This window comes from Myxine glutinosa, chromosome 1 (assembly GCF_964187855.1).
Source record: "Myxine glutinosa chromosome 1, kmMyxGlut1.1, whole genome shotgun sequence".
NCBI lineage: Eukaryota > Metazoa > Chordata > Myxini > Myxiniformes > Myxinidae > Myxine > Myxine glutinosa.
The window spans coordinates 400,970,423-400,982,957 of NC_136261.1; the positions used below are offsets into that span (position 1 = coordinate 400,970,423).

Consider the following 12,535-nt stretch of genomic DNA (forward strand, 5'->3'; position numbering starts at 1 on the left):
CTGATAAAGAGCAATTGCATTGTACATCACGGAATTGCAAAACCATCTATTTTGGGTTCAAAAGGTCAAAGGTCAACTCAAGGTGAAACTTCTAAAATCATCCAATTTGATCTGAAAAAAATCGTCACTTTTCATCCTATTAACTTGAAAAATAAACAGCAATTACATAATGCATCACTGAATTGGGAAAGCAAATATTTTTGAGGTCAATCGTCACCTTAAGGAATATCAATTTACATCTGAAAAATCATCAATTTTAATCCGATTGACCTGAACTTTGATTAAGATCGTCAATTTTAATCTAAATGAAATGGATAATTTGATGTAGCCATTGTAACTTTTTATTTTGGGGAGGAGTAGATTTTGCAAATATAGTGCTCTGCATGACATCTTGGTTTTTTTTGTGTGTCCTTGGCTGTTTTTGTCAGGTTTCGCATACAGAAGAAGAAGTCTGAATACAAAGTGTACGCGGATGGGCTTTGCATTTTCAGATGCTTTCTAGTTTCTCTTATGGCCCCGGAACCAAACAAAAATATATATTTATAACAGTCCGTACAGCTACCGCTCCCACCCCTCCTCCTCATCATAATAGCCGGCGAAGCCGGTGTTGTGAATGAACGCATACGTATTATGTTGAAAAGCCAGATTTTTCTGGATCCCTTGAGAATTTCGAAGCTTTGACGCACCAAATCGCTCTATGGAGGCCGCCATCTTCCGGATGCGGAAGTATGCATAAAAAATTGCGAAAAGGTTCAATAGGAGTTTGTTTCACTTTCACCCGTCTTTTTTTGATTCACAATCTTATGCACCTCTAATTTGTAATTAAAATACTTTCTGACCAACCTCATTCCCCGGGCCCGCACGGGCACTTGTTATCTTCAACGAAAATCCTCACCAAACACCGGAACCAATGAGATTCGAGTATTTGAAAAAATATTTCAAAATTACCGCGTTTCGGAGGCTGAAAACGGCGTCAAATATTCTAAAATTGACGAAGAATTACTTTTTAGAAATCTCGCGGCCGTAGGGGATAGTTTTTTACGGCCGGAAATATCCGAAATTGAGACGGAATTCACCGAATTAATCAAGAAGTAAATTTTATAAATTTTAATCTCATCTAGAATGCAAATGGTGTCATTTTGAACTATGTACGGTACCTACTACACCTACCTACTACCAACTATTTAACCTACTGATGCCATAGTGATGGGTAAAATAGTGGCAAGAGGCTTTGGCTTTGCCGGCTCATTGCGGCTTTGCAGTCGGGTCATATTAGTAAATATTATCATTTTAAACTTACCCTGTGCATTGACAAGCCCCAGATATGACCTTCCCATCGGTATAATGAAGCACCCAAACCAGGTGTGGTGTTACCCTCTGGGAAGTCTTCCTGAATGTTGGTAATGATGGCATCGTCTTTGCAATTGCAAACGTCCATTAAATAAATCACCAAGCCTGCCTTGTTCACACGAGGTAATCTTGCAAGGTTCAAAGTTCACTCACTGACGGGGATGATTGGGGAGGTCGGGTAGAACGCGCTCGTCCAGAGGCCTTGCACGAGCCCACATCATCAGGAGTTTTTGCAATCTGGGCATCAATATATCAACTTTTGGGTTGATCAGAATGTTCTCGAAATTTATTGTTGTGCAGAGGCACACCCTTTCTCTCAGATACTTTTCTCAGGTACCTTTTTATACGTTCCCTGCCCCAAGGACCGTTGTTGCTCGGGATTTCTGCACGTGTGCCAAGCATTCTGAAGCGGATTACGTGATTTTGATATGACCTCGACATTGGACTTCACATGTCATCGACATACAATTTGATGTAGGATGTTAAGTTTCTATTCGATATAAACCCGATGCTGACAAATCTTTATTTTGTTTTATTTGATGAATTATATTTCAGGTGAACTGGAGAAGCTCAGCAAGAAAATACCGTGCCCCCTGTGCTCTCGCAGCTTCACCAGAAAAGCAGCATTGAAGATGCACATGGAGATACACCGCCAAGTCTCCAGTGATAAAAAGTACCAATGCACTGATTGTTCTTATAGTACACATTATAAAAGCATGTTTGTTACACACGCTGACATCCACGCAGGAGAAAAACGATACACCTGCGGTGTGTGTGACAAGGAGTTTGGTGACGCGACAACCTGTCAGCGACACAAAAAGAGTCACACGGAGGAATGTCCTTACACATGCAATGTCTGTGGTAAGGGATTCGTTCAGTCGGTAGACTGTCGGATTCACGAGCGACTTCACGCGGGAAAGCGCGCGTACACGTGCCCAGTTTGCGCGAAGAGATTCACAGATGGAAAGTCTTTAAGGAGACATTTGAGTCACCACACAGGAGAGCGTCCATACACTTGTGAAGTTTGTGCAAAGACTTTCTCGGATCAATCAGATTTGAAGAAGCACGCTCGTATTCACACAGGAGTGAAGCCTTACGTCTGCCGTGTATGTGGGAAGGGATTCATTCACTCGACGACTTGTCAGATACACATGAGGATTCACACGGGGGAGCGCCCGTACACTTGCACTGTATGCGGTAAGGGATTCAATCAGTCATCACATTGTCGGATTCACATGAGAACTCACACAGGGGAGCGCCCATACACCTGTACTGTATGCAATAAGGGATTCCGTCAATCATCGCACTGTCGGCTTCACATGAGACTTCATACAGGGGAGCGTCCATACCCGTGCAACATATGCGGTAAGGGATTCAGTCGGGCGTCGCAGCGTCGAAATCACATGTGTAGTCACACGGGAGAGCGCCCATATGCTTGCACAGTTTGTACGAGGACCTTTTCTGATCAATCCGATTTGAAAAGGCACGGACGTGTACACACTGGGGTAAAACCATATACATGCAGCGTATGTGGCAAGGGATTCACTCAGGCATCGTACTGTCATAAACACATGCAATTATTTCACATGAAGGAGCAACAATCAGCGCAAACATCAAATCCTCCACAGGGCAATTGCAGCAAAGATTGATGGGGGTTTTTTTGGAAATAGGTCTGTCCCATTTCCAAGAAGGGCTCCCATACATACATGTTACAGATATACATTTCATAAGCCTGTAAAACATTTCTCACATTTGTGCTTTTGCTGTGAATGGAGATTAAGAATTCGAAGGGATGTGATCATTTGTATTTCGTTAGTGAACAATGATATAAACGCATTTTCTCTTTTTTGTGGGTGTGGGGCTTTAACATTCTTGAATTGTTCTGTGATTCAAAGCTATTGCTTTGGTTTGTTAATCTTCATGTTGTACTCCATTCACACTCAGCCCGTTTTGTGTAACAGTCTTTGCGTCTTATAACCAGCCTACCACGGCCTAATTAATATCCTCACATGAGATGATATATAACAGCCTGATGTTTAACATCCTGTTAGAGTAACAGTATGGAGGAGGTTGGAGTTGAAGCATTCTCCCTCACATTGTGTAGAGAATAAAGATTTTGATTATTTAGAAAATTCTGGCTGATGTGGTGGTGACTTGCTTTAGATTAGAGGAAAGCTTTCCAATTGAAATTGCCATGTTGTCTCCCCGCTCCCTCATCCACCCACTTTCCTTCCCCCAAAAGATTGAGGCTCGTGGAAGAGCAAGGTGATCGAGGTTATGAATTGACACTCGGGCAAATCATGGACCCAACAAGCATGGCAATGCCAAACAAGGAGCAATCAGAGATTGCAGACCCTCGCCCGGATGCGTTTGTGTGGTGCTTATGAGCTGCTGTGTTTGTGGTTTATGGACGAGGTAGACTTATGTTCAATCCAATATGGCTGCCAAACCACGTAACAAATGACGTCATCAAATTCTCCCATACAAGTTTTGTGTGGATCACGCTCAAGAAATTTCAAACTGATCTGATCAGGCGTTCTACTTGTCTAATTACGACGTCATAATGAAGGCAACGATGACATCATGAATATATGTTGTTCCCCATGGAAAGTACTTGATAATGAGCCACGTTTCAATTTTTTTCATGGTGCGGTTTCGGAGATATAGAGGTGCAAAGTTTTTCCATTTTTCCAAGATGGCGCCCATACCACGTGACCTATAATGTCATAATTATTTTAAAATTCTATAGGAGGAGGTGTTTCTATGGTGAAAATGTATTGGTAATCGTACCGACGGTTACAGAGAAAAGCATACAGTACACACATTCTGTGCGGACAAACAAACGGATGAAAAAAATCACTCGTAGAGCGACACTTGGCAAAATATAAAGTAGAATGGCACTCAGTAGAGCATCCTTTTGACCTCAAAAATAATTGGAGGTTGAATTCAGTCACCTGATATGCAAATCGTCTTCAAATTTTGAGTTAATCAGATGAAAATTGACAATTTTAGAAATTTAGCCTATGTTGACCTTTTGGCCTATGTTGACCAAAAGTAGATGGTGGTTGGTTTCAGTAAGCTGATATGAAAATCCTATTCAGATTTCAAGTCAATCGGATGAAAATTGAGGATCTTATACATTTGAAAGAAGTGGTTGACCTTTGGCCTATGTTAACCTTGTGACCGATGTTGATCTAAAAAATAGTTGGTGGTTGAATTCAATTAGCTGATATGAAAATCTTATTGAAATTTCAAGTCAATTGGATGAAGATTGAGGATTTTAGAAACTTGAAAAGGTTGTTGACCTTTTGGCCAATCTTGATCTCAAAAATAATTGGTAAGTTAATTAAGTTCGCTGATATGTTAATCCGATTCAAATCTCAAGTCAATCAGATGAAAATTGAGGATTTTAGAAATTTGAAAACGTTGTTGACCTTTTGACCTATGCTGACCTAAAAAATAATTGGTGGTTGAATTCAGTGACTTGATTTTACGTCGTAAAATTTGACGTCGTAAAAGTCTTCAAATTTTAAGTTGATCGGATGAAAATTGTCAATTTTTTTTTTGTTGTTTTTTTTTTGTATACAAGATCGAGGCTCGTGTGAGAGCTAACATCAATCACAAAAAAAAACCAAAAAAAAAAACGGTCACACAAAACATACAATAAAGGGAGCGGGAGACAAGATGGGGAGAGAGAGGGAAGCACACAAACACAACATTTGAGAGCAGGGACATCGAGAGAAATGTGGGAGGGAGAGGGCTTGGGGGGAGGTGGGAGAGGTACAAAACATATGGACACTGCAGGGACTTCCAGGAAAGAAGTTGGAATTTCAAAAAAGTGTATCTGGGGTGAATTAGCGGGGGTAGAAAAGATCAAGGTTTTGGATGGGGGAAGATAAGAGATGGTGGTGAACAGCTGTTTTAAAGACCTGGAGGTAGGAGTGGGATTGAAGGGAGTGGGGGAGTTTGCTCCAGAGGCGGGAGAAAAGGGGAAGGAAAGAGTGAAGGTGAGCAGAGCCTAGATTTTGGCAGTTTAACCATAAGAGGGTTGCTGGCAGATCTTGTGCGACCTGTAGGAATATTTGGGGGACAGAGCACAGAGAGAGCTGGGGGAGCAAGGCCGGAGAGGAGTCGGTAGAAGACAGAAAGACCACCAACCTGCCTGCGGTGAGTGAAAGGCCCTCGGAGTTAGCTTCATTGCAGGAGATTCCAATGATTCTGACGGCTTTGGTTTCAACAGCGTGAAGCAGAGGGCTTGTGAGGCAGGAGCACCGGCCCAGAGGGGGGGGGGGGGGGGGGGGAACAGTATTCCATTGAGCTGTGGATGAAAGCCTTGTATGTGGTGAGGAGCTCAGGTGTGCCAAGGAAGGACTTCGCACGACAGAGGATGCCCAGTTGGCGACTGGCTTTGGAGGCCAGTGTGGAAGTGTAAAATTTATGAAGCAAGTAATTTATATGAGCTACAACCTGCTCACTTCGTGTGCAAGTTTTTTTGTGATTTCAATGCAGAAGTTGAGATTTCCTTCAGTAGGCGAATCATCTCCGACACTCTGACCAAATTCGTTTGCTCGAGAAAAGTAAATTCTCAGTAGAGGCAATGGTAGACCACATATTGTCATGGTAAAATCATTTTTATGACTGAGAATAGAAATTAGAAATAGAAATATGACTGAGCATAGAAATATGACTGAGCATAGAAATATGACTGAGCATAGAGCATAGAAATCAAATTTTAGAAATTTGGCCGATGTTGACCTTTTGGCCTATGTTGACCTCAAAAATAATGGGTGGTTGAATTTAGTGACCTGATATGCAAATCGTCTTCACATTTTGAGTTAATCGGATGAAAATTGACATTTTTAGAAATTTGTACTATGTTGACCTTTTGGCCTATGTTGACCTCAAAAATAGTTGGTGGTTTGTTTCAGTAAGCCGACATGCAAATCCTATTCAGATTTCAAGTCAATCGGATGAAAATTGAGGATTTTATAAATCTGAAATGGTTGCTGATCTTTGGCCTATGCTGATCTCAAAAATAGTTGGTGGTTGAATTCAATTGTCTGATATGCAAATCCTATTCAGTTTTGAAGTCAATCAGATGAAAATTGAGGATTTTAGAAATTCAAAAAAACGTGGTTGACCTTTGGCCTATGTTGACCTTTTGGTCTATGCTGATCTCAAAAATAGTTGTTGGTTGAACTCCTTTAACTGATATGTAAATCCTATTCAAATTTCAAGTGAATCGGATGAAAATTGAGGATTTTAGAAATTTGAAATTGTTGTTGACTTTTGGCCTATTGGTTGGCCTATATTGAGGAATTCACTTCTTCACTTTGAGGAATTCAATGATATGATTCAACGGATGTTTATATGAATCATTTAAAATAAAAAAGCCTTCAATTTCTGATATTTTACCTTTTCATTTGGGCTTCCCAATTGAAGCCCCGCCTGTAGCGCAGGTACTGTTGCTAGTCCTTTTAACCTCAAAAATAGTTAGTGGTTGAATTCAGTCGGCTGATATGAAAATCCTATTCAAATTTCAAGTCAATCGGATGAAAATTGAGGCTTTTAGAAATTTGAAAAAAGGGGTTGAGCATGGGCCTATGTTGGCCTTTTGGCCTATGCTGATCTCAAAAATAGTTGTTGGTTGAATTCAGTTGATGATTTGAACAATGAATTCAGTTAACTGATGTATTTATCCCATTAAAATTTCAAGTGAATCGTATGAAAATTGAGGATTTTAGAAATTTGAAATTGTTGTTGACTTTTGGCCTATTGGTTGGCCTATATTGAGGAATTCACTTTGCTGATATGTAAATCACATTCAAATTTCAAGTCAATCGGATGAAAATTGAGGATTTTAGAAATTAAAAAAAAATTTGGTTGACCTTTTGGCCTCTTTTGGCCGATGGTGATCTCAAAAATAGTTGGTGGTTGAATTCACTTTGCTGATATGTAAATTTCATTCAAATTTCAAGTGAATCGGATGAAAATTGAGGATTTTAGAAATCTGAAAAAAGTGGTTGACCTTTGGCCTATGTTGACCTTTTGGCCCACGCTGATCTCAAAAATAGTTGGTGGTTGAATTCAATTCACCGACATGTATATCCTATTCAAATTTCAAGTCAATCGGATGAAAATTGAGGATTTTAGAAATGTGAAATGGTTGTTGACCTTTGGCCTATGCTGATCTCAAAAATAGTTGGTGGTTGAATTCAGTAAGCCGATATGTAAATCCTATTCAAATTTCAAGTGAAAGCTCTGTCCTTGCCAGGCTGTTCGGTATGGTCAAGTACCTAGCGCAGTATATACCATTGCGCAAGAGCTATCAGCAGCCCTGCTTCCCTCCCTCCCGTGTTCCTGAAGCCAATCGCAATAACCAGATCTCAGAGCAACAGCCAATCAGTGGCTGGATCACGGACGTCGGACATGATAGGTGACAGGAACCACGGCAATAAAGTGCTTGGCAGAGTCGAGATAATTCAGTTCAGACGGAGTTCTGATTGTCGTTTCCGAATTCCTCCGAAATTGATTTAGTTCCGAGAGTCAACTCAAAGTTCCGCAAAAGCAGTCCTCAGAGTTGGTTGGTCGATCGAGCGGAGCTGGTGATCGAGTAGAGTCTGAAGTGGGCTACACCAAGCGCCGTGTCTGAGGAATGCAATTGGATGAGCGTCAGAAATTCACCAGTGATTCTTCTCAGAGCTTCTCTCTCTCTCTCTCTCTCTCTCTCTCTCTCTCTCTCTGTCTGTCTGTCTGTCTGTCTGTCTGTCTCTCTCTCTCTCCCCCCAACGGCACACACTGCATGTTTTTCCTGTGCCTTTCACTCACCCACATCACACACCATGTTTGTTACCATGTGAGCCGGATGGCTCACGTACAGGTGAGGCCAGGGTCGGCACCATAATAAATAAAGTAAGCGTGTCTGTGGTTGCTTAACAACGGGTTGTGCCGCGGAGTTATTTGCGGCTTGTCAGCTTCAGGTTAATCGGCCAGGAAGTGAGTCCACTGGTCTGCGTTTGAATTTTTTTTCCCTGAGGTCGTTTTTTAAAAGTTCTTTTATAAATTTTTGCATGCTGAATTAAAAAATATAACTCATTTTGCTCAATCAGGTCAGGTTTTTATGATGCTATCTCAATTTTTAAGAAAGATAATTCGAAAATAATCGTTATGAAATTAGCAAGTTTTTTTTTTTTAAACAGACTTACATTGTAGCCAAGTGTTAGCTAAGCTCTATATAATAAACAGACACAACTTATTTCTAATTACGATTGTCATTCCTGTTTTTCAGCATGCATAGAATGTGCAAGAATGACCCAAACAGGTTCTGCTATATCTGTGGTAAAGTCACTATGTCAGACCGGCAGTCAAACATCACACATTTTGTGAGGAAAAGCTATCGCTCTACTTTGGAGTTAAACTTGGTGACCAGGACAAAGCCTTTACCCCTCACATATGCTGCAAAACGTGCGTTGAAAGTGCGGCGCTGGAGCCACAAGAAGCTATGGAGTGTCTACCTTTTGGTGTCCCAATGGCATGGATGGAAGGAAGAGATCATACTACTGACTTATTTCTGTATGACAAACCTACGAGGTAAGTTAGTATGAATTTAGTATGGTTTTCATTTTATACTTACAAAAATATGCCTGACAATATATGAGATATGTCTTTATCTGTCTTTATCTGTTTCCTTTTAGGCATAAATCGAAAAAGTAAGCAACACGTAAAGTATCCAGACGTGCCATCTGCCATAAGGCCAGTGCCTCATGGACCAGAAATTCCAATTCCAACACCGCCCGACAACTTTGATTCGTCGCCCGACTCAGATGAAGAAATGGATACAACATGCATTTTAAGGCCATGTTCCCTGCTAGAGCGGGAACATGGGGGTTAGCCTTGGGGTTAGCCTTGCGGTCCCCATGACAATCTTCTCCATTTTGCCCTATTTTCTGCATCTCTCCTTGTTAACCCCCTTGCCCGCATTTCTTCTTCCACCATCTTTAGCCAAGTCTTTCTCGGTCTTCCCCGTCCTCTACTTCCTTCTACATTAACTTCCATCACTCTTCTCAACCAGTCACTTTCATCCTTCCTCAATACATGACCAAACCATCTCAACCTGTTCCTCTTCACAGCATCAATCACAGGCAATATTCCCATCATCTTTCGCAATTCATCATTTGTCTTCCTCTCTCTCAACGATACTCCGCACATCCATCGAACCATTCGCATTTCCACCCTTTCCAGCCTTCGTTGCTGCTCTACGTTCATTACCCATGTCTCGCTCCCATAAATCATAACACTTCTCACACATGCAGCATACACCTTTCCCTTCAGCTTCAGCGACACTCTCCTCCTCATCAGCACGCCACTCAGTTCCCGAAATGGATGACTCAGTTCCCGATGAAGAAATGGATGACGGTGACATATCTGATACATATCAACCTACTGCCAAGACAAGTCAACCCAAACTCTTGATCCAAGCTGAGTTGAACGATTTGAGATTTGTGCATGTCCAAAGAATCTGCTCAGTTGCTATGGTAACGGCTTCATGAAAATCGTTTGTTAAGTCCAGAAACGACATTCTTCTGGTATCGCAGTCACGAAGAAGAGTTTCGACAATATTTCACGTTGGTCGAAGAAGCTTCGCTGGTTTACTGTAACAACGTCAACAGCCTCATTGCAGCTATGGGTTTAGCGTATGACCCTACAGAATGGCGGCTCTTTATCGACTCCTCAAGCAGAAGCTTGAAAGCAGTACTACTCTACAATGGTAACAAGGTCGCGTCTGTTCCGATGGGTCATTCGGTGCAGATGACTGAAAGTTATAGTAACATGGAGCTTTTGCTAACTGTTTTGAAGTATAAACATCACAATTGGATGATATGCGGAGACCTAAAGGTATGTTGGTGTCAACCTAGGTACTTTTTAAAAGTAAAATCTAAGTAAGAAAAAGTGAAGTATTTTATATTTTAAATCACTAGTACACCCGCAGACTCCGGGAGGGGCAGGAAGGGTCATTCCTCTTTGGGGTATATAGATTACAGTCGATCTATGGTCGGGTCTCAAGAACATTGGGTGTGTGTTCATTTACCAAGTTTCTTGTGGAGAGATCGCCAAGTTGTTTAAGCATTCGAGCAAGCACTCCATTCAAAACCGTTAAGGAACGGCTCGCTTGGCAAGCACAGGCTAGCTGCTTGGTAAATGAGCACATCCCGGTCTTCCTCCCTTTGTTTCGTATTAAACAGCGGGAGCGAGTTTCAAAAGTTCGCTACGAAAAATGCCACGTTAGTGGTAGAAAGGGCCATGTTATGAACTCAACATTTGTGGGGTATATAGAGTACCATAGATCTTCACTCAGTTCTGTAAGTAAACCTTACTTCATGGATGTTGAGATTCCTCCAAATTTCTTCATTTAGTGTTATAAAGAGCATTAGCGACTGTTTAAAAAGCTAAGCATACGTGTTTGTGGTTTATAATATTTTTACTTCCTGTAGAAGCTGTTGCTCCCACAGAAATGCCATTATAACTATAAGCTATTTATACACGCTATCACTGCAGGAAAAACGCCTTGGGGGAAGTGGGACATTATTAGTATTTATATTGTTTTGTAATCACATTAACAATATGCGATTATCATTAATTTTGTTATTAAAAGCGTCTTTGGAAAAACACCACGATAAAGCTAACTTAATATGGCTATACACCTCAACACGCAACCCATTGACGGCAATGGTGGGTAAAACCCGCTCGGGGGAGAAAACCCCCATGGGGAGGGAGGCAAATGAATGTGCTGCAACCTTCATTATCTAACCCTTGGTTATCCTGTCAAGTTTGGTTGGGATTGGATAAGTAAGGACGGAATGCATTGGCATCAAAAAATCATCAGACAGACAGACAGACACGAAATGGTGTATTTTAGTATGATTACCAATAATTTTAAATATTTGTATTTTTGGTAGCGATGTGATACCATACTCAGTATTGACACCAGTGTAGCGGTTACCGCTGGATGCACACAATCGCCTTGCACCGGCCAGAACACGGCCAGACGCGCCTCTCCCGGGCATGCCCGGGCTCACTGTTCCCGGGCACGCCCGAACCTCCCGGGCACGCCCGGTCTCGTCTTTCCCGGGCATGCCCGCTCTCGCCTTTCCAGGGCTCGCCCAGAGCGTCCGGGCATGCCCGCTATCACCTTTCCAGGGCTTGCCCAGAGCGTCCGGGCATGCCCGCTATCGCCTTTCCAGGGCTCGCCCAGAGAGTCCGGGCATGCCCGCTATCGCCTTTCCAGGGCTCGCCCAGAGCGTCCGGGCATGCCCGCTCTCGCCTTTCCAGTGCTCGTCCAGAGCACCCGGGCACGCCCAGCCTCGACTTGCCAGGCCGAAACACGCCCGGGCAGGTCCAGACTCGCCTTTCCAAGGCTCGCCCTTGACACCCGGGCATGCCCGGTATAGCTTTTGCCGGGCAAACTTCCCGACATAAATGTGTATATATATTGCTGCCCGATAAACGGGCTTTTGTCAGAATACCTGAGCTGTTTTGTTTCAAAAAAGCAACTCGGACGAATTCCGTCTTTGGTCGCGTCAATTCTTTCGACTCGCGTTGGAGCGCAGCTCCTTCACTGGTGACCTACCGACATGGACACGGCAGTGACTCTTAAACTGCCTACCTTCTGGGAGGCTCATGCGGCTGTTTGGTTCGCCCAGGCGGACTCCCAGTTCGCCCTGCGAGGCATCACCGTGGACGACACCCGCTTCCACCACGTCGTGGCAGCGCTCGGTTCCGCCACCGCGGCCCGCGCCCTGAGCCTCCTCGAGCACCCGCCGGCTGCCGACAAGTATGATGCGCTGAAGACGCTCCTCCTCGACGCTTTCGCCCTCTCACCGGCGGCACGCGCACGGCGCCTGCCCGACCTGCCCGAGCTCGGCGACACGCGCCCGTCCGAGCGCATGGACTATATGCTCTCGTTGCTCGGTGAGCACTCTCCGGATTTTCTGTTCCGCGAGTTGTTCCTTCGCCAGCTGCCTCACCTGGTACGCCTCGCCCTGGCTGGCACGTCGATCACCGATCCCCGCGCCCTCGCCAGGGAAGCCGATAAGATCTCCTCGGCGGGCCAACACAACGGCGCGGCTACCGGGAGCCTGCCGCCGTCCGAGGCGACGCCCGAGCGCCCTGCGCGGTTGGAGGCCGA

At 43.5% G+C, this 12,535-nt stretch overlaps 1 protein-coding gene across 1 annotated transcript in view; it reads left to right on the forward strand.

The window, feature by feature from the left end:
• LOC137416931 (uncharacterized) overlaps positions 1-3,482 on the forward strand; it is a 24,903-nt gene extending 21,421 nt beyond the window's left edge. Inside the window, exon 2 of the mRNA XM_078770349.1 lies at positions 1,906-3,482. Within this exon, the coding sequence (XP_078626475.1) occupies positions 1,906-2,999 (1,094 nt within the window). The 3' untranslated portion in view covers positions 3,000-3,482. The remainder of the gene's footprint in view (positions 1-1,905) is intronic.
• Positions 3,483-12,535: the final 9,053 nt, after the last annotated feature.